This window comes from Patella vulgata, chromosome 8 (genome assembly GCF_932274485.2).
Source record: "Patella vulgata chromosome 8, xgPatVulg1.2, whole genome shotgun sequence".
In the NCBI taxonomy this organism is placed as follows: Eukaryota; Metazoa; Mollusca; class Gastropoda; family Patellidae; genus Patella; species Patella vulgata.
The window spans coordinates 3,621,051-3,642,638 of NC_065886.2; the positions used below are offsets into that span (position 1 = coordinate 3,621,051).

Here is a 21,588-nt window from a genome sequence, read left to right on the forward strand (position 1 = left end):
CATAGCACACTGTATGGCATATGCCCCTCTTCATTAGCCCAGTTCGGAGCAGAACAGTAGGACGTTAAACCCCATTTCATTTCATTTCGTATAGATTAGAATTTGCTCTTTGTAAAATAAATTAATTTTAATGTCCAGTTGATCATCCGTCATGCATATTCCGAGGCTAGAAAGATCTCTTCCCAGTGGCACCATTTACCAAAACACGGCATCCATAAGGAGGACGGGGGAGGTGGATGGCCGAATAGTTAGCACGTGCGTGCTGTATTATAAGGCCTGTCATTGAGTCAACTGGCGTGGTTTTGATTCCCCGGTTGTACGTGACAAGGAGTAGGGTCGTCTGTCCTACCGCGTGGGTTTTCTCTGGGTCCATCGGTTTCCTCCCACTGCTAAAGATCCCTACGCGCAAGCGAATTATTGAAATAAAATTAAACCATGTTAGTCCCGAAACGGGCGCCTGAACCCGGGTACCAGAGTATACAAATGGTACCCTGCCTTTTTCTGGGGAATACATGTATACCCATGCCCTAATGATGAAAGTTTTTCAACCTTTTTACCAATCTATTCCTTTTTAAATGATAGATATGTAATTGCTCTCTGGTCGGTTGCGAACCGGCTCTTGCACTCTCATTATCAGCTATCAGTGCATAATTTGACCATATTAATTGCTCACGATACGAAAATTGTGAATAATCAGGCTTTTGTCTCTTTCATTATCATGTATTTTAAAGGGTTTTATGTTGGAATTTGGAATGCTAGAGGCGCTCTAAATCAATATGTATGTATCTCGTTTTGTAGATAGTTGTCATGATAAATATTCTGATTTATTGATCTATTGATGTCAGATTTGTGTTGATTAGACTCGAGTTAGACCTCGGGTTCCAGCAACTTGTTGACTAATTAATGACATCTGACAAAGATGATATCTAACTCCATTGTTGTTTATAAGGAATATCTGATGAAGATGATATCTAATGCCTTTGTTGTTTACATGATGATATCTAACGCCTTTGTTGTTTACATGTATTATAACTCAATGTTAGTGATAATAAACATTTCAGTTCCGCATCGATGCTAACAGCATAATTTTCCTCAGCTATATGTAACACATTAAAACAGACTAACACTTTCAAGACACCAATACTGGAAGGGCTCGGTAATCGTCCGGAAATAACTGTCTTCTTCATCTGTTAGCGTTTAACGTCTGCTTCCACCGCGGGTGATATGCAAACATGTTGTATTATTTTTATTATCTTAGAGCACGCGTATGGGGTCTTTGCTGTGGGAGGAAATCGCAAAACCCAGAGTAAACCCACAAGAGATCGAAACCATGAAACTATTTTTTTATGTATTTTTGAAACAGGTTTCGAAGTGCCTGTTATGCAAGATCTTTTTTCGAAGTTCCAAGTAAACTATTTTTTTATGTATTTTTGAAACAGGTTTCGAAGCGCCTGTTATGCAAGATCTTTTGTCGAAGTTCCAAGTAAATGTACGGTGCTAAGACCACCTAATGATAAATTTTCAAGTTCCTTTTATTAATTAGAACAGGCTTCGCTTTAGTAATTATATTTAACGCTGACATAAATTACTTTAAATCTTTCTAGTGCAAAAAACGAATATTTGACCTTATGACCTCCAGGGTTACAAAGAACAAAAGTGAATTTAGCAAGTTTATATTTTTATTGAAAGAGTGATTACTTACAATATTTCAATAATTCGCTTGTGCATAGGAATCTTTAGCAGTGGGAGAAAATCTATAAGGTTGCATAGACGATTACTCCTAGTTGATAATCAAAACCACGCCACTTGCCTTAAACATACATTATGCAAGAGCTAAATCTGTCTATTGCAGGTCTTTCTTTAGTCCTGAAATGTTATCTAAATTATTAATTAGACATTAATTAACCTATCCAGACCATAATCAACTCTAGATGGCATCGCTAGCCTGCGATCTTAAGTGGGTTGTGATCTGATTTACTGCATAACTTTCCTTCTCGATTAAACGATTAAATGGATAATCGAGACTATGCTATTTAACGTACTGACTTTAGTAATGATGACCGAGGCTAGGCATAAATTTCATTCGCTTAGTTCTCGGTTCATAGTGGATCAATTTGAATGAAATTTTCAGCAAATTGCCTTTACGTTATCTAGTTTTTAATTATTATAGTGAGAACTGCCAACTCTTTATCGAATCTCCCATAATGTCGTTATTGACGACTAATATCCATGAGATATATAATATTATACAAGAAAAACAGCAATTTAAACACTCAAAATCCACTTTATTTCTTGCTTCACTCTGATATTATTACAAGAAAACAACAAGTTTAATATCTGAATAATTATTTACATTATTTGGTGGTAAGAAACAATTATATTTTATTGTGTCGTGAAAAATAAACAAATTGCTATTTTTTTTTATATTTTTGTGGGGTTTTTTTTTCATTAAAATTGACAAAAATGGAAGCCATAGGTGGGATTAGATTATAAATATCGAGAAGAATGCCATACTTATTCTAATCTACGTTAAAATCGTATATATATATTTATAATACAGTATATTATATTTTATACACAGTCTATCTTACATAGTTTTATATATATATATATATATATATATATATATATATAACAATTCTACATTTACCCGATGTAACAAGAATTCAAAATGAAATTCATTGAATAAACATGCGTTCACACATAAAACTAATAAATTCACTCAAACAGCTAAACCTGATACAAAACTATAATCTGACAATTCAGGAGCTTAATTAATGTCAAGAGATGTGGATGATTATAGCGGATGAGATATAGTTTCAAAATGGGTGGATATTCTGAACTTATCCCTTTTATCATTGAGCCAAATGGACAAAGATTAAGAACAAATGAGAGTGTTAAGCTTTTCCCTATCGTTTACCTAGCCGAAAATTTAGCAAAAAACAGTATTTTTGTGGTATCTATACCCCAGATGTCTGGTCGACATTGATTTGAGATATGAGAACATTTAATTCTATATTATAACTAAAAACAATTGATCGCATGTATCATATAGCAACTTCAGTTGTTAAAGCCAATGTTCATGTTTAGATATTGTCTGAAATATACAAGCGATGATCAGCGTCTTTAAGTCATCCATCAAAGGTATTGGTCATTAATTCCCAAAGTGTAGACTACTTGCCTGAATTCTCTTCTCAATCTTTAGAAATGTTTATCCTATGACAAACCAGATATTGTACTATAAATAAATTTCACATTTAAACATAAATTTAACAATCCAATTTAAAGTATGTTAATATTTCCCTGGTAATTTTACACGGTAAATATCACATTATCTTACAGAAATCAGACTAATAGCATGTAACCACATTCATAAAAACAAAAAATTAATTTGTAAACAGGAACGTGCACCATTTTTTCTTTTGAAATCGTAAAAATACATACAACTTTTTCTTTCAAAAACACAGAAAACTTTCTCAATGATAAATACATGTAACTTTTTCATTCATTAACACAAGAAACACACCAAATATTTTCATTCATTCAAACTTGTTCATTTATTCAAAAACAATAAACTATTCCATTCATAAAGACAGAATAAACACACCAAACATTTTCATTCATGCACACACTAAACTTATTATTCTATTCTACATTATAGATATCTAACCAGTATGTATAACATGTTATACAGGGAGATATGATATCTAACCTGTATCTATAACATGTTATATAGGGGGGTATGATATCTAACCAGTATGTATAACATGTTATACAAGGAGGTATGATAACTAACCAGTATTTATATTTTCATGTAATAAATAAACACAACAAAATAAAACAATTGTATTCTATCAGGTTGTTGATAAACTAAAATAATATACTGGACGGAGATAAAAATACACCTGATCTGACCAAACAAAAATATGACTAAAATATTCACAATATGATGACCAGGTTCTTAAAACAAGAACAAACTTATCTACAGTCTGGCGCACACCCACACCAGGGTGATTTCTTACACCATCAGGGTGATTTCTTACACCATCAGGGTGATTCCCTCGCATCCAGGGTGTTTCCCACACGAGGGTAATTCCCACACCCACACCAGGGTATTTCCACACCAGGGTGATTCCCACAAAAGGGTGATTTCCTACACCCCCAGGGTGATTCCCACGCCACCAGGGTTATTCCCACACGCCCATGGTGATTCCCACACCAGGGTGATTTCCTACACCACCAGGGTGATTCCCACACCACCAGGGTTATTTCCACACCAGGGTGATTCGAGTAGACATGTGCTACTCTGTACACAGTTCTTCCAAAATTAAACATTTTTATAAATTATCAATTTGAATACAATGGGGACAAGATATTGAAGTGATTTATAAGATATAGAATATATATTCCAGATTACATATTTGTTAAAAAAAACCTTAAATTAATAAAATTAAAAATCCATAGCCAGCTACATTATTTGATGTAGTGTATTTTACCTGCACAGGTTTATTATAAAGACAGTAAACCCAGTGGCAAGAGGTGGTTGACTATAAATAATAGGAATAATGACTATCATAATTATATCGTTTTAAGATATCAATTGGTTTCTATAACAAGGTATAATAATTGTACATACATTTATTAAAATAATATTTAAATACACACTAGTATAGCTTACAACTGTATATATCAATGTCTAATAGCTAAACTTTGTACTGGTCAATTTTTGAAGTATTTTGTCTTCTTCGGATTGGCAATATATTTTTTTTTTTTTAAGAGTGAAAATTTTTAGCGTTTTAATTTATTTACATTGTTTTAATTGTGCAAGGAAAAATTCTTTAAAATTTAAATTTGATGGCATTGGTATGTTAATTACCTGACAGGTAACATGACGATATATTAATTTTACATCTGAATATACTTCAAATTCTGACTGGATAAATAAAATATATAGAGCATGTCTCTCTCATAATGTAAAATTTTGATTTTTGTGTAAAAAAAATTCCAAATCGATTAAAAGTTAAATTTTGAACTCTAGTAACAACCCTTAAAATAATTAATATACATCAACCTCATACAATATAATAACAAGTTTATATATACATGTCAATAACGGGTAAATGTTATAAAAGCACTCTTCGGGTATGTGCGCTCAGACTTATCACAGTTTATAAAAATAGTTCTCTCAGGTATAAATCAACTACATCTATAATAATAATCTACAATATACGCAACGATCAGAATTTTAACATACAATCACATATAATATCATTTAACATCATCTAACTGTGTGACATCATCTAACTGTGTGACATCATCAAACTGTGTGACATCATCAAACATTGTGACATCATCAAGCACTGTGACATCATCAAACCTTGAATGACATCATCAAACCTTGTGACATCATCAAATCTTCCGACATCATCAAATCTTGTGACATCATCAAACTTTGTGACATCATCAAACCATGTGACATCACTATGTGACATCATAAACTGGTAATATCATTTTATTTGACATAATTTTGTTTAAATAAATAAAGTGTGTAAGATTAATATTAATGGTGAAGTGAATATAAAAATATGTCAGCCTTGATATGGTCATATTGTATTTATAATAAACAGATGTCAGTGCAAGTTTATAATCAGCAAGTTGTATATTTGGTTGTGTGACTTATAGGTTAATAAAATAGTATAGTGATTGTAATAATCTTTGATATTCGTGTAGACTGGCAGTTGATAAAAATACTGCTATTTCTAGTATAATAATTAAAAACAATAGAAAATCTTCACACAAATATAATATACAATATTACTTATAAATATTTATTTACAAAATCACATCACATCATTTAAATTAATTTTCTATATCTTATTATCAATAAATACATTCAACTATTTTTATTCCCTTCATATTGGGTTTTTTTTTTTTATCATTTTAAAATTTAACATTTTTCTTCTTAATATAGATATGTAATGGAGTTTCTTTTCAACATCTAAAATTCTATTTTACTTGAGTTGGTTTGCGATTGATCAAATTTTAAATTTGATTTCATTTCAAAATGTCATATAACAATCTTTATATCTGATGCTGACTTTATTTAAAATTAATTTTTATTTGCCTTGATTTGTCATTGATCAAATTTTAAATTTCATGATGACTTAACATTTAAAATCTTTTATTTGCCTTGGTTTGTCAATTATTAAACGCTGACTTCAACAGGTTTTGTTTTGATTTTTAACTAAAAAGATATAAAACGACGGTAATGCATTATATTAATTATGCTTTTATCCTTTTTATGCTGCATCTATTGGTTAAAAAATATTGCTGTTGTTTTTATCCACACATGTAACATCCAATCAAACATTTTATAACATTTCACTCCATTTTGTAATCTTACACATGATTGGTCTAAATTAGAACCATCCATGTAATGTTTCTTGACACTGTACATAAAACGATTATGCTAAAGTTTGGCGGTTTGGCTGGTGAGTTCGAAAAAGAGAAGATATGCCTCGGATGAAATAGCCTGGTTCGATTTGGCTGGTGAAACTCTGAAATATATAAAATGACATTGTATTATTGAGGAGAGATAGAGGGGTTAAACGTCCAGTCAACACAGATTTGGTATACATTTTATTTCAATAATTTGCCTGCATATCTTTTGAACTGGGAGGAAACCAGAGAACTATGAGAAAACCCATGAGATTAGACAGAAACCCTTATACATGGCACGTACAAGCCTTTACAACTGGGAGGAAACCAAAGGACCATGAGAAAAGCCATCAGGTTAGACAGACAACCCTTCTCCATGGCATGTACTTGCCTTGGATCCTATCTTATGTACAGTGTTTTTGCTTGAAATATATTATAACAAAACTATAAATTGAAAATTTGTCATTTTAAATTGACAGAATTGCAATCGAGTGAGATAGAAATGATTCCTGTCTAAGTTCTTCAGGTACCAGTGTGAGTAGAACTGTGACGTAACTAAAAACAGAGAGGTTTTTGTTTATAGTATCATAAATAATTTGGTGCAAGCCTTATCATCTGTCTTCCGTTTCCTTGACTCAAACGTGTTACAGTATGAGCAATATTTTAATTCTGGAACAATGATGAGTAAAGCCTGTATTGTTACAGACCCAAGGACCTGTACAGGGAAATGGACACGGATAGTCCCCAGATCCTTTTACCTGGTTTGATATTTGATGTTTAATGTCTGTAGTTTTTCTTGTTGGCTGGTTTGTCTTGTCAGTTTTGTTTTGTGAGAGAGAGAGAGAGAGTGGGGGTTTAACGTCCACTCGCCACAAAGTAGTTCATTTCGGAACTAACATATGGTTCAATTTTATTTCAATAATTGGCTTGCGCATAGGGGTCGTTAGGAGGAAACCGGAGGACCCAGAGAAAACCCACAAGGGTCGGACAGGCGACCCTACTTCTTGTCACATACAAGCGAGGAATCAAAACCACACCATTTGACTCATTGACAGATCTTCTGATCCAACATCAACCCCCTCATAAGGTAACAGAGAAAAGAGGAATGGGGTTTAACATCCTTTGAAACAAACTAGGATATTTCGGGGCTCCAAGTAATTTTAAAATGGTTACTTTCACTAATTTATCAATATAAATTCTGCTACGTAGCAAACAATAAATATATCATGTACAATAATATATACGTTACCTGGTATCATTAAATGAATTCCACTCTGAAGAATACGGATGTTTACATATGGCTGTATAATGACCAGAATGGACTCCCCCTGAATGATTACTGACAGCATATAAGTTATATAATACTTTACTACTACCTGTAAATAAACAAAACAAACGATATGGTTTAATGTCCTACTTTCACTGGGCATACGCCATACAGTGTGCTATGAGGGAAATTTTGCCTGGACAGCGGCATTACGATCTACTCTTATATCAAATTCCAACTGTCAAGGGATCTTTTACGTGCACGCCAATGTGTACAAGGGTCCTAGGCTTTTCTTCCCGTAAGAACGAATAGATAGCCGTCCTTGTCAGGGAACCATGCTGGAAAATCTGGATGAACTTTCTGGGCCAATGCAGGGATCGAACTCCAGACTTCCAGCGTCTTACCCACTTAGCCAATGGTGACACAGGACCTCAGGTTTTTGTCCCATTCGATTATAAAGCTAATAAATCCAGATTGTCATTACGGCTTAATTGACACAGGACAAGAAGTCATGTTAGAGACTGGTTACCAGGGAAAACAAGTTACGTAACAGACTGGTTACTAGGGACAACAAAATTTGTAACAGATTGGTTACTAGGGACAATAAGTTGTGTAACAGATTGGTTACTAGGAACAGCAAGGCATGTTACAGATTGGTTTGGTTACTAGGGACAAGTCATGTAACAGACTGGTTACTAGGGACGAGTCTCGTAACAGATTGGTTTCTAGGGACAACAAGACATGTTACATATTGGTTTCTAGGGACAAGACATGTAACAGACTCATAACTAGGTATAACAAGGCATGTTACAGATTGGTTACTAGGGATAACAAGGCATGTAACAGATTATTTACTAGGGACAGCAAGGCATGTAAGAACGGTTACTAGGGACAACAAGACATGTAACATATTGGTTATTTACCTGGTTCTGCCGCGTAAGCTGATAAATCTAATTCTTGAACTGGGAAATCAACGGAAGTGGATAATTTACGTCCATATCGTTCCTGACTAAATCGTTTCAGATCTATTTATAGTATTAAGGTTTCACATTTAATTTTAAATATCAACAAGAGAGAGAGAGAAAAAATAGGGTTTAACGTCCACTCTACCAAAGTAAGTCATTTTGTGACTAACATATGGTTCAATTTTATTTCAATAATTCATTTGCACATAGGGGCTCTGGGAGGAAACCGGACAAAAACACACTAGGTTTGACAGACGATCCGACTCCTTGTCACGTACAAGCGGGGAATTGAGACCATGAAAGCTGACTCAATGACAGACCTCATGATTATAACACACACACGTTAAACCATTCGCCCACCCAACCCCGCCCTCTGATAATGTAACGGATATTAATTTATGGATAATATAATGGATATTGATTTATGGATAATATAACGGATATTGATTCATAAAAAAAATTGTTTTTATAAAAAGGATACGTAAAACAAGTATTTTAGGAAATTTCTGGATAGAAAAACTTTTGGTACATTTCTTTCTTTCTTTACATTTAGAACACGTCTGAAAGAAAACCAAAACACATGATCAATATTCATATTAAAGGAACCAGACATCAAAAATTCTATACTTTGAAAAATCATTTTTTTAGGGGGAGAGAGAGAAATGGGGTTTAACGTCCACTCGACACAAACTAGGTCATATCGGGACTAACACATGGTTCAATTTTATTTCAATAATTCGCTTGCGCGTAGGGGTCTTTAGCAGTGGGAGGAAACCAGAGGACCCAGAGAAAACCCACGGGGTTGGACAGGCGACCCTACCCCTTGTCACGTACAACCTGGAAATCGAAAAATTTTTTTAGGAGTTTGATACGCATTAAAGATGCATGATGTAAGATCTGGTTAAGAGGTTAGCTGTTATTGTTTTGATACCCGTAGTTAAAAACGATTTTTTGAACAATCAGGGGCCATAATCCAGAAATTTATGGTCTGAAATGAGCAAATATCAAAAGGGACTGAGATTTTTGGAATATAAAGATATGTTTTAAGTTTTAGCAAAATCAGATAAAAATTGTGACCTCTACACAATTTGCATACAAAGAATGGCCATTTTGTCGGTCAATTTCATTTCGATTTTCCCAAAATTCCAATTCAACCTTCATTATAGTGGAATGGTGATATATCTAAATGGTTTTTAAAAACAGAAAAAAAATTGTGACCTCAAGAGAATCCACAAGCTAAAAATGTGATTTTTTGACAAATCAGGGACCATAATCCAGGAAGTTACGTTCGGATATGTGTGATTATCAAAAGGAACCAAGATCTTTATGATAAAATATATTTAAAGTTCCATCCAAATCGGATAAAAACTGTGGCCTCTAGAGGGCCCAGAACCTTGATATACCATATTTTTTACACTATTTGCATATAAAAGGTGGCCATAATGTCAGTCAGTTTTTCCTGATTTTCTCAAAATTCAAACTCAACCGTCATTAGTGTATAACTGTGATATATTCACACGTTTTTTTTTGTTTTTAAATCAAATAAAAGTTGGGAGATTAAGTAATATATTAAAACAACAGACACTCGCATATGCTTTGTAATGAAATACGTTACATGGCCACATGGGTCCAAAATTTTAAATAGTACAAATAATGTACGCTTGGCACACTGCCCGTACCATTATTTGAAATAATGATATGCCAACTTCAAAGGATGACGTCACATCTGCATTTTAGATGTACTTACCGGCCGTTCCTCATCTGCTAATTCTTCTTCTTTCATAAATAATCTTAGACAATCACTGACAGAAACTTCTTGAGTATACTTAAAAATATACAAACATACATTACATTGATATAATATACTATATAAGATAAAGAAAATAAAACTTCAGTGAAAAGAAATGAAACAAAATTTAACATACTATTGTTCTGCACCACTATGCTATGTGGGGAATTTGACCCGACCTTCTCTTATATCATGGATTCTTGTATCTGTACATGGTACCTGGGTTTTCGCCCCATCCAAAAGACTATACACAGTCCTTGTCAGGCCTTCCGTGAAAAGACAACATTTTGAGTTTTATAGATGCCATGTTTTATTGCGTGGTCGAGACTATAAATGACAAATTTTGGTTTAATCATGAGCCAATTTGATTAAAATACAGATCTATATTTCGTTTCGTTTTTTTTTATACTTTTAATGGCCTCTACTACATGAAGATTTGACCGGTTGTATTGGGAGGTTGCATCAGGGGTCAAACAAGCGGCTTTTGACACTATGAAGTCAGACATTTGATACCCAGTAGGATACCCACAGTTCCATGCATCGCACAACAGACCGTTTCATTGGCTAATCCCTCAAATCATCCAGAATACAGGTTATATAACAACTCTTCCAGATCCTAGTGTAGTAAAGACGAAATTTCGAATTATAAACAAGAAATACGATCTGTGTTTTAATCAGATTGGTCATGAGCAATAACTTAAGAAGTACTGGACGCAAATTGCTCAAATTGGATAACTTGAATTAATAAATGTTGGGTCACCACTTACCTTTGGTATAGGAAGTGAAAGATCCCAGAATGGATCAAAGGTTACCGAAGAATGACCACACGAGAACTTTAACTCACTCTTTAACTGACCAACAAATATTTCTGTGAAAAAAAATATTATAATTCATAAAGTAAGTTAAAAAAAAACCAAACAAAAAGTATAATTTATAAAATTGGTTAATAAAATATTTCCTTCATATGGTGTGTTATCAAACACTACCAATACAAAGTTCAACAACCAATGTGGAAGAACTACCTCCCAACAAATATTCTCATGTCAACCAACATGGATGTCTTGTCAATCCACATGGATGTCTTGTCAACCAACTTGGAGGTCTTGTCAGCCCACATGGAGGTCTTGTAAACCAACATGTAGGTTCTGTCAACCCACACAGAGGTCTTGTCAACCAACATGACGGCACTGTCAACCAACATGAAAGTAATGCCAATCAACATGGAGGTACTGTCAACCAACATGAAGTTACGGTAAAACAACATGCCAGTCTTGTCAACCAACACGACTACTGTCAACGAACATGAAGGTACAGTCACCCAACATAGAGGCCTTATCAACCTACAAGAAGGGTTGTCAACTAACATGGAGGCCTTATCAACTTACAAGAAGAGTTGTCAACCAACATGGAGGTCTTGTCAACCAACATAAAGGTACGGTCACCCAACATGGAGGCCTTATCAACTGACAAGAAGGGTTGTCAACTAACACATGGAGGTCTTGTCAACCAACATGAAGGTCTTGTCAACCAACATGAAGGTACGGTCACCCAACATGGAGGCCTTATCAACCCACAAGAAGGGTTGTCAACCAACATGGAAGTCTTGTCAACCAACATGAATGTATGGTCACCCAACATGGAGGCCTGATCAACTGACAAGAAGGGTTGTCAACTAACATGGAGGCCTTATCAACCTACAAGAAAGGTTGTCAACCAACATGGAGGTCTTGTCAACCAACATGAAGTTACGGTCAACCAACATGGAGGCCTTATCAACTGACAAGAAGGGTTGTCAACTAACATAGAGGCCTTATCAACCTACAAGAAGGGTTGTCAACCAACATGGAGGCCTTATCAACCCACAAGAAGAGTTGTCAACCAACATGGAGGTCTTGTCAACCAACATGAAGGTACGGTCACCCAACATGGAGGCCTTATCAACTGACAAGGGTTGTCAACTAACATGGAGGTCTTGTCAACCAACATGAAGGTCTTGTCAACCAACATGAAGGTACTGTCACCCAGCATGGAGGCCTTATCAACCCACAAGAAAAGTTGTCAACCAACATGGAGGTCTTGTCAACCAACATGAATGTACTTCACCCAACATGGAGGTCTTATCAACCTACAAGAAAAGCTGTCAACCAACATGGATGTCTTGTCAACCAACATAAAGGTAATGTTAACCATGACAATATATGAATATATTACAAGTTACGTATTAAAAGCAGATTAATACACTTACCAACAATTTTACTATTATCCATATTTAAATAAGCTTTCCAATATTCATGGGCTTTTTCTGCATCACTAAAATAATAGGTATTTATAATTATAGGCTAAACAATGAGTTTTATGTACGATTAAATCATAATTCAAATGATACTTGTTTCAATAAACAGAGTAACCACCAAATACATCATTGAAGCTGATGTCTTCGGTCGGAATCCTAATAATAAAACCCTTAATTAATTAGTTACACATTTATGTTATTATAAAACATTGACCAATCAAATTACTTGTCTACGATATCACCTCAGGTGGAAGTGGACGTAAAACTCTAGGAATGAACGAACGAAATTACTTATCATTCTGTTTATCCTCATTAACAACATGTTCATCCACTTTCTCCCCATTAGAATCAAAGTTATTATTGCTAGGATCCGACTGTCGTACATCGCTTTACGATTGGATTTTCCCTATTGAGTCCAGATGCGTTCCGATACTATCATCAATATGATTGCTACTACTGACCTAAATATATGATAAGATCTGATAGGATCGTCATGATTACTCCACGATAAAAACTACGATTTCAATCGTAGCACAAATACTAGCATTAGCTCCTAAATATCAACCAATTAAATTGCTTAGGTTTGCTTAGCCTGAGCAGAAAAGGCTCCTTGTCAAAATCAGTAAAGATATTCATCTAATGACAATCTACATGTTATTCGTATTCTGTTAATAATTGTCACTTAAACAATTTAAATAATCTACATCAAGTCTGAACATTCTAGCTCAATCAGAAGCAGAGTTATTGTGACAAACAGTGAACTCATTTCAATAGTGCCCTGTGCTTTCTCTACAAGGCTAGGGAACTTATAAACTAGAAATGCCCAACTATAGTTACAGCTTCTATGCAGATATTTTGGAGGTGTAAATTACCTTTTACGTTCTAGTTTATCATCTTGAAGAATAACGGCTTTAGGTTTTTTAGCAACACGATTCACATCTTCATGTAATCCTTCTAATAAATATCGTAAAAACTCCTGACTATCTTGTTGACTGTGAATAATAATAATAATAATAGACAGTTTTATAAAAAAGTAAAATAATTGATCCAAGTCATTTCATTATTACAATCAAATACAAAAAGGAGGGAGGGAGAGAGAGAGAGAGAGAGAGAGAGAGAGAGTGAGTGAGAGAGAGTTTAATGTCCACTGGACACAAACTTGGTCATTTCAGGACTGACATATGGTTCAATCTTATTTCATTAATTCACTTGCGCACAAGGGTCTTTAGCATTGGTAGAAAAACCGAGGACGTGGATAAAACCCACGAGATTGGACAGGCAACCCTTCTCCTTGTCACGTACAAGTGGGGAATCAAAACCATGCAACTTGACTCAATGACAGACCTTCTGATACAACACGCCTGTGTTAACCATTCCGCGATCCAACCCACCCATAAGGTAAATAGAGAGAGAAAAGAGGAAAGGGGTTTAACACCCGCTTGACACAAACTAGGTTATTTCGGGGCTCCGAATAATTTTAAAATGGTAACTTTCACTAATTTACCAATTTAAATTCTGCTACGTAGTCTTGTTTGGATAAAAGATCATACATTATGACTTCCAAATATTTAATCTTGATAAAACCTTTACTCTGATATCATACACAATGAGTCGACCAGCATAAAGGTGATCAAAATGTCTGACAAAGGAGATACCACAAATTGTTTTCAGGATTAAGATATACAGGAAATCATGTTAAGAAAATCAATCAAGGCTGATTAAGACAAAACAATCAAGGTAGATTAAGTAATTAATCAATTAAGGTAGTGTTTAGCACCATAAATGGGTTTCTCACATAATTACCTAATCAATTGTGCTTATTATCAACAATAATTGAGATGAGTAATAGTTATACACTCAGTACAGTCAATATATTTTAGAATTTTGAATATTATTCAATATAATCTTGATGTCTGATTGGACATATTCCTGGTCAGATGTTCGTAAAATCATATAAGAAATGTCAGGAATATACACTATACGGGGGAAGTAATATCTATGTTTAAAACTAAACATTAAATATAGAAACTCTCACTAAAACAGCACAACTACACAATACCCAAGTTCTAGTGGTCATAAGCTTTTCTTACACGAATTGCAGACTTTAACCTCCATCCTCATTCTCCAAACTCAATTGTGTTTAAAATACGCTTTCATCCCCCTCTAGTAGTGAAAGTGGGGGATTGGAAACTGAAATGAGGTTTAACGTGCAACTATTCTGCACTGTGCACCGAGATGGACATACCACATACAGTGCATTATAGGAGGAATTTTTCCCAGACACTGTGCTTTACTCTTTTACATGTTTTATTGAGCACTTGAAAAAATTGGATGTTAATGATCAAAACTAGATTTAAATACTTACGAATAACCCATAAAACGTGGAGCAAATTTCTGTACTTGGGTTTTAAAACTATTCGGTGAGACAAACGTATCAGAATTCTTCCACATAGAATTCATTAAATTTACATAGGCTGGAAATCAAAAACATTTATTACTTTAGACAAAAAAAAAAATAATGAACATAAATAAAACATTAAAATCTCAATAATCTAATCCATTAACCATAATGTGAGCGCTAGCCGTTAGGTTTTAGTAGGCCTATGGATAGAATAAAATAGAAATGAAATGGGAGTTTAACATCCTACCCTTCTGCTTCTGCTGGGCTAATGAGGAAAATTTTGCCCAAACAGCGGTTTACTCTCATTTCGAATGCAACTGTGAAAGGTTTGTTTACATGTACACCCATGTATACACAGGACCTTGATTTTTGTCCTCTCCGAACAACTATACATTATCTCTTGCTAGGCATCGTACTGCACAACTGACATGGCTTAACCATGCCAGATTATCATGTTGAAAACCATCAATATATTTTAAAATAAATGGGATGAAAAACTGAGGACCCGTGTATACCTTGAAGTGCACATAAAAGAACCCTTGCCAGTTGGAATTCAGTGTAAGAGTAGGCGATAGTGCCGCTGTATGGGCAAAATTTCCCTCATAGCACACTGTATGGCGCATGCCCATCTTCATTTTCCCAGTCAGAGCAGAACAGTAGGACGTCAAACCCAATTTCATTTCATTTAAAATAAATGGACATACCTTTCATCAATGCCCCTTTCATACTGCTAGTAGTGGTATTTATATCCAAATGATAATTATCATTAACACAGTATTCTAATAACGGCTTCGTATTACTTAAACATTGTAGAACACAACTCATAAAACACTGAAAAATGCAAATATATTCATATAGTTATTGACTGACATGTATAGTAACTGAGCGGCCTCGTATTGGATCTATAACTATAACATCCTTGGTCAGTATTTCATTATAATCATACATGGAATTTGATTATAATAATCATACAGTATTTCATTATAATCAACAGCATTTTATTATATTAATTATACGGTATTTCATTATAATCATACAGTATTTTATTATAATCATACAGTATTTTATTATAATCATACAGTATTTTATAATAATCATACAGTATTTTATTATAATCATACAGTATTTTATTATAATCATACAGTATTTCATTATAATCATACAGTATTTTATTATAATCATACAGTATTTTATTATAATCATACGTTAAATAATCTATTATTTAGACAATTATTAACATGACAAGCCTATAATCAACTTGCTAGTTCATCGGTCTCACGCTATAATAGTTACAAAATAGATAACGATAAATGAAAATATTGAAAATGTCATTCAAATTACTTTATTCTGAGTGACCTTATCACTGCTTTAATATTGTTTATTATCGTAGCAATGTTACTTCTTGAACGAGACTTAGTCTTGCTTCCCCATTTTCAAATTAATTAATTAAATGTTGATTGTATTTTAATCTGTTTGCATCTGCGCCATCCACTATCCGATTGTCTAGAGAGTTGATTATACATGTTATGTGAACAAACGTCAAAATAATTTATATAACATTTGAAGTCAAAATAAAAACCTTTAATAAGCAGATTTACCTCTTGCATAATGCATGTTTAAAGAAATTTACAGGACCTTTAGTTGCTTTGTATAAATGATTAAATATAGCTCTGTCACTCTTAACTTCTTAGAGAATAAAAAGTTAATTTAGCTCCAAGAGAAATAAAGATTTTATTACTTTTTCTTTTTTAAAAACATGTAAAATTTGGTCTATAAATCAAAATAAAAGGTAAAATTGTCAGATCCACAGAAACACCACCTGGTTAAAATTATGGAACAGAATAACAGACAAGAAAGAGGTTGAAACAAGTGCCCATCATAGACCCATACATACATGTATATATAATCATACCAGCCTTAATCTGAAACTTACCGTATTCCCTAAGTTTTTTAATCCAACCTTTCCACAGGAACTCTTCGAACCCTGTTCAAATATAAAAATCACATTAATACATACCAGGAACATACAAGTACATATAGGAATATTTCAGATTCAAATAACAACAATTGGTCATGGACATTTTCTGTCTTACAGTACACAAGTAACTATTTTTATAATAAATAGGACTGTCACAACTACTAGGGACCATTACAGCTGATTATCTCTCCAAGGAACATCAAACTGACACTATAAAAAGAGAGATAGGAGAAATATAGTTTAACGTCCACTTGACACAACTAACAACTGGTTCAATTTTATTGTAAGAAAATTGCTTACGTGTAGGGATCCATTGAGGATGGACAGGTGACCATACTTCTGGTCACGTAGCAGCGGGGAATCGAAACCAAGCCACTTATCTCAATGACAGACAGACTTCATGATCTAACGTGCATGCGTTAAACATATCGGCCCCCCAACCCCCTTACAGTTACATGTATATAAAGATACTCACACTAGAAGATATACTGCTATTACTGGTACTCTGTCGAGATATAGATTTAGCGGGCGAATCTGATCGGAGTTCACGACTTAATGGTGTATAACTACTTCTCTCTCGAGATGGACTGTTATCACGCGATGTACTTCGTCCAGCCTTCGTATAACTTGAAGAATGATTCATATCCAATATATTATCATTGTCTTTTAACGATTGTCTTCGCGAAACAGAACTACTTCTTCCTGTGGTACCATACAATCCTCCGTTATTATAATCTGAATCGTAATTATATCCATTACGTGATTCGGATATTTCTACTCGAGATCGGATCCTAGGTGAATCATTATCATATAACGACAAGTGACCTGTGATGTCAGCTAAACTTGCAGATCGTCGGCCAGATAATCGACTGGAAGGGCGTTCAATATCTTTTGTCGGCGTGATACTTGGTCGACGTGATGACGACGACAATGGGGTACCTGTATAACTACTACTGTACAGATTTCCTGTCGTATGATCTCCGCGCAACGGCCCATTCTTAATGCCCACACCAATAGAACTGCTGGAATTAGTAGGTTGTGAGTTTTTATAGTAATTGGATATCGAATATTTGCTCAATTTCCTTCCCTCATAATCCAAGGGTCCAGGTCCTGATGGTAGAGGTCGAGTTCTACTTGCTGACCTCGGCAACGACGAATAAGATGACGATTCATAATTAGACGATCCAGTTCCATAATTAGACGATCCAGTTCCATAATTTGATCCAGTGCCGCCGTATTTTCGTGAAGTTCCAACATGGGTGCGGCCGAATGAACTACTACTTGGGCTACTTCCGTAGGAATTACCATAGGTAGTACCATATCTAGAATAACCTGAGGTAGTTACGCCAACCGGCATTTTGATTTTTTGCTGATAACTTGTTCGATTGATTGTCTGATAAAATATATCAGAAATAAATTTCTGTAAACATTTATAAACTGTATTTTTAGGATTCAGCTTTTAATCTTGGCCATTATGATGGAATGCAGTAACTGAAAATAAAATATATTTCATGATCATGTGATGGGAAATGAAATGTTTGAAAGGATCTACAATTATAAGAACAATTTGACAAGAGTGGAATTAAAATTTTACTGTATAAAATCAGCACAGACAATCTGCCTTGTTATTTGTGTTAGCCTGAATTCTAAGTTACATACAATATAAATATAGCATTTTAGCCCACAGCAAAACGAATACTGTAAGATCAAGCTAAAGTGTGCATTAAATAATGAACCTCAATAAATATTAGAGTTCAGTGAACCTGTCAGTGACATAAGCATACGAGTATTATTATAGCATAAATTCGGGTTGGGCTGCTGTTAAATGACTCTGAGCTTTACCGACAAATCTAGGTCAGCATTTTTGACAGTTCATCATGTTCTGTCAAAACAATCTTCTCGAAATTCGACTCAATCACAACGATATCTTTCGTTGAAATCTGATTATATACTTATATAATATATAACATATTATTTAGAAGGACAATTGGTGTTGATAAGTTGCCAAACTATGACTAAAATAGGTAAACCGTGCAGACGAATTCCACTACCTTCCCAATCGGTAACAAGTTATGACGGATAACATCAACAATTTTGACATTTCGGATTACAATAAATAGGCCATTAAGCATAACGCACGAATTCAAACAAAAATTTAGCAATTATAGAACACAGACTGATATAAATGTGAAAAAGTCAAGACATACAAACCGGCGGTCGAAAGTTAAAGGACATTGAAGACGAGCACAACTCGGTAATTCTACACTTCCGACGCCATTTTCGACGGGGTCAACTGCGGCTTATTTTTCTTGTCGTCATAGTAACTAATAATCTTACAAAACGACTATTCGTACATATTACTGGTTAAATTGAAAATGAAATAAATTTATCATCGTAAGAAAAGTTATTTCCTGATCAAAATATGATTCCAATTCGTTTTCTAAACGTTAACCAATTTTAGCCAATCAAAACCTCCATTGCTATTCATCTCACCAAATCAATAATCATCCCCAATGACGTCATTGATCATACCTTTTCTGAAAGGTGAGCACAGTCGCCATCTATGATCTAGTAGACGATGGTTGCGAACAGAACATTTAAAAACGCAACCCTGCGCTTGGGCAGAATTGTTGGCGACCCAGGCTTATTAAAACGCTTTAGAATTCGACTACCCATGATAAATAATAAAATAAAACAAAAGTAACTTTATCCAAAATAATAAAACAATATAGTCCCAATTAAAAAACAAAATTTATCCTTTCCCGGACTTCAATTGAAGGGTGGCGAGGAAGTGCCTCCGATTAGAATTTTAAGACCGTTTCATCTTATTTTTGGATCTCGGAATGGTATACAAGACCGATTAGAGAAAAAAATTTTATCAATATGAAACGACAGATAAATTATTATGGGCATCAATATGAGTTTTCAAAATACTTTACATGAAAGGTGAAATTGATATATACAGTGATATCTTTAAACGAAAATTGATGAATTTAAACCAAAATATAACAAAACCCACGTCCTTACCCACTTTTATTACGGTAATATATTTTTTTCAAATCTTTTTGTTTGTTTGGGTTTTTTTTTAACTATCGGCTTAAACTATAAATCTAGTTAAAGCTATAAAAAGACTAAATTCACTTATTACGGTAAAATCTTTTTTTCTTTTTTTTTTTTTACTATCGGCCTAAACCATAAATTTAGCTAAAACTAAAAACTAAATTCACTTCATCTACTATCGGGCGCATAAAGATTACACTAAACTTAAAATTTATAATAAATGTTTGTACTACAATGGTAGGTGGGGGTCGGGTGTTACTGTTCACCGCCGACCACCGCCGACCAGTACTTTTACCGCCGACCGTCGTGAAATTACCGCCGACCAAATACTTTTTACCGCCGACCGCATTGTAATGACTTTGGATCGTAATATAATTACCGCCGACCAAATACTTGTTACCGCCGACCAAATGCTTAATGATTCCTTGTTACCGCCGACTATATAAAATTAATTAAATTATTAGTGACAAATAAATAGATTTGGTCAAATACACAGAGTTTGATAAAAAAAATATAGATTTTATTATATATAAATATGGTCGACAACCCTAACTCTAACACTAATAAAAGATAGGCCTAAAATGTTATTTATTTATAACCAGTAGCTGAAACAATCTTGATATATTTGCCCTTCAATATCTAAATTGTAGTTTTGTCCTTCCATATTCTTTAAAATATATATGAATGTTTTTCGACAGTTGTACGTGATTACACCTCAAATAAAAAATAACATTCTTGTTGTATTCTTTTTTATAAAAAAAAACAACCGTAAAATAGTCGGCGGTAACAAGGAATCGTTAAGCATCGGTAACAAGTATTTGGTCGGCGGTAATTATATTACGGTCGAAAGTCATTACAATGCGGTCGGCGGTAAAAAGTATTTGGTCGGCGGTAATTACACGACGGTCGGCGGTAAAAAGCATTTGGTCGGCGGTAGTCGGCGGTGGTCGGCGGTAAAAAGTACAACCGGGTGGGGGTCTACGAACAATATAAAAATATTTTCTGTGTTTTACAATGGTTTAGATGGTAGAGTACGGTCTACGAAAGATATAAATATAAACACGGATGTAGTTTTTGTGGTTTATGCCATTTTGTAATCAAATAGGCTTACAATCATTCATTGGAAAATGTTTATTTACGAAATAGAAATAAAACCTGTTCTACCCCGACTGGGATAATGAAGACGGGCATACGCCATACAATGTGCAACGAGGTTTTTTTTTCCCCGGGCAGTGGCACTACGACTTACTCTTATATGGAATTCCAACTGAAAGGGTACTTTTACGTGTCCGCTATTGTGTACACGGGACCTCGAGTTTCATCCCATCCCAACGAATATACGTTGTCCCCTAGTCCTGCACCACTGTCAAGAGGAAACCTGTTTGGGGGACATATTA

The 21,588-nt window shown here is 34.3% G+C and overlaps 2 protein-coding genes across 3 annotated transcripts in view; one reads left to right on the plus strand and one right to left on the minus strand.

Moving 5' to 3' along the window:
• The window catches only part of LOC126830900 (C2 domain-containing protein 2), a 376,226-nt gene that overhangs the window by 241,188 nt on the left and 113,450 nt on the right, over positions 1 to 21,588 (plus strand). The gene's annotated exons all lie outside the window — the stretch shown is intronic.
• LOC126829846 (ubiquitin carboxyl-terminal hydrolase 2) lies at positions 2,265 to 19,440 on the minus strand. Of its 2 annotated transcripts, none has more exons than XM_050559993.1 (13): positions 19,343 to 19,440; positions 17,607 to 18,622; positions 17,087 to 17,137; positions 15,858 to 15,984; positions 15,118 to 15,226; positions 13,625 to 13,744; positions 12,705 to 12,769; positions 11,227 to 11,327; positions 10,418 to 10,495; positions 9,152 to 9,230; positions 8,629 to 8,730; positions 7,688 to 7,814; positions 2,265 to 6,557 (listed from the first exon to the last, which is right to left on the minus strand). In XM_050559993.1, exons 2-13 carry the CDS (start codon positions 18,486 to 18,488, stop codon positions 6,470 to 6,472), a joined length of 1,929 nt encoding a protein of 642 aa, XP_050415950.1. In that variant the 5' UTR covers positions 18,489 to 18,622; positions 19,343 to 19,440; the 3' UTR covers positions 2,265 to 6,469. The 2 variants fall into 2 exon arrangements, with proteins under 2 accessions (XP_050415950.1, XP_050415951.1); XM_050559994.1 differs by having other exon boundaries at positions 19,339 to 19,414.

Bases quoted from the DNA above. Each gene is read 5' to 3' on its own strand.
- LOC126829846 (XM_050559993.1), bottom strand. From the start codon at position 18,488: ATGCCGGTTGGCGTAACTACCTCAGGTTATTCTAGATATGGTACTACC. The intron at 15,985-17,086 runs GTAAGTTTCAGA...TGCATTTTTCAG, and splicing joins TAAAAAACTTAGGGAATACG to TGTTTTATGAGTTGTGTTCT. The intron at 12,770-13,624 runs GTAATTTACACC...CTATTATTTTAG, and splicing joins GATAAACTAGAACGTAAAAG to TGATGCAGAAAAAGCCCATG.